Raw genomic sequence first — 882 nt, 5'->3', positions numbered from 1 at the left:
CGGATTTTTGATCCGATCAAAGATCAGAATTCATAGCTCTAAATCGGTATAAAAGATATAAAAGAGAGAAAAGAGAGAAAAGAGAGTATAGAAGATGTAAATACATAAACTATTGCACTAAATCGGTAAAAATATGTCGGTAAAAATTTGGATAATCATAACATATTATAATATAACTTCTTTTTTTTTTTCAGTTTCTTTTCCAAATTCCCTTTTTTTTGTTTAGCCTAAACATATCCGAATCCAAGGGTAGAAGAATATTCCTTGATCAAAAAGACTATAATGCACTCCTGTTCTCTCCAGATATAAAAATCTACAGTGACCCGATCTAAATCGGGTTTCCAGATTACAATCCAAATTGCGAGAGTCAATGGCATCGTTTTCTTCTCGCAGATATCTTTTCCTTCTTCTTGAAGTCCTCTTCATTACGTTTCTCTACGTTTCGGCATTTCTACCGGAGACCGAAGGACTCGCCGGAGACAACGTCGTCGAAGTCAATCGCTCTCAGAGGGAATTCGATTATTTCGCTCTCTCTCTTCAATGGCCTGGAACTTACTGCCGTGGAACTCGCCATTGCTGCTCCAAAAACGCTTGCTGCAGAGGGTGCGTTTCGTCTTTTTCTTTTCTTCGATTTGGATCGGTCCTTTGTTATGGATGATCATCATCTACATGTAATTTTTTGTTGGGTAGGTAAGGAATCTGATAGATCCAACTCTCTGAGAAATTCGATTAGATGGTAGAAAATGCGAGCTTCATGTTTCATCAAACCAAAGCTGTGTTTTGAAAAGATTTGGCTTTTTAATTTGCTCAAGAATACTTATGTGTTTCTTTTTTTTTTTTCCCAGCTCGAACTCTCCAACTCAGTTCACCATCCGTAAGTCA

At 37.3% G+C, this 882-nt stretch overlaps 1 protein-coding gene across 2 annotated transcripts in view; it reads left to right on the top strand.

Annotated features, from left to right (window-relative positions):
* Window positions 1–306: 306 nt before the first annotated feature.
* LOC18030545 (ribonuclease 2) overlaps window positions 307–882 on the top strand; it is a 2,613-nt gene continuing 2,037 nt past the window's right edge. For both annotated transcript variants that reach the window (XM_024150099.1, XM_024150100.1), the window contains exons 1-2: window positions 307–603; window positions 846–874. In XM_024150099.1, coding sequence (XP_024005867.1) covers window positions 371–603; window positions 846–874 — 262 coding nt within the window. In that variant the 5' untranslated portion in view covers window positions 307–370. The remainder of the gene's footprint in view (window positions 604–845; window positions 875–882) is intronic.

Source organism: Eutrema salsugineum, unplaced genomic scaffold (assembly GCF_000478725.1).
Source record: "Eutrema salsugineum unplaced genomic scaffold, Eutsalg1_0 scaffold_1, whole genome shotgun sequence".
In the NCBI taxonomy this organism is placed as follows: domain Eukaryota; kingdom Viridiplantae; phylum Streptophyta; class Magnoliopsida; order Brassicales; family Brassicaceae; genus Eutrema; species Eutrema salsugineum.
Note: the sequence above shows the minus strand (reverse complement) of the source record. Positions and strands in the feature narration are given on the sequence as shown.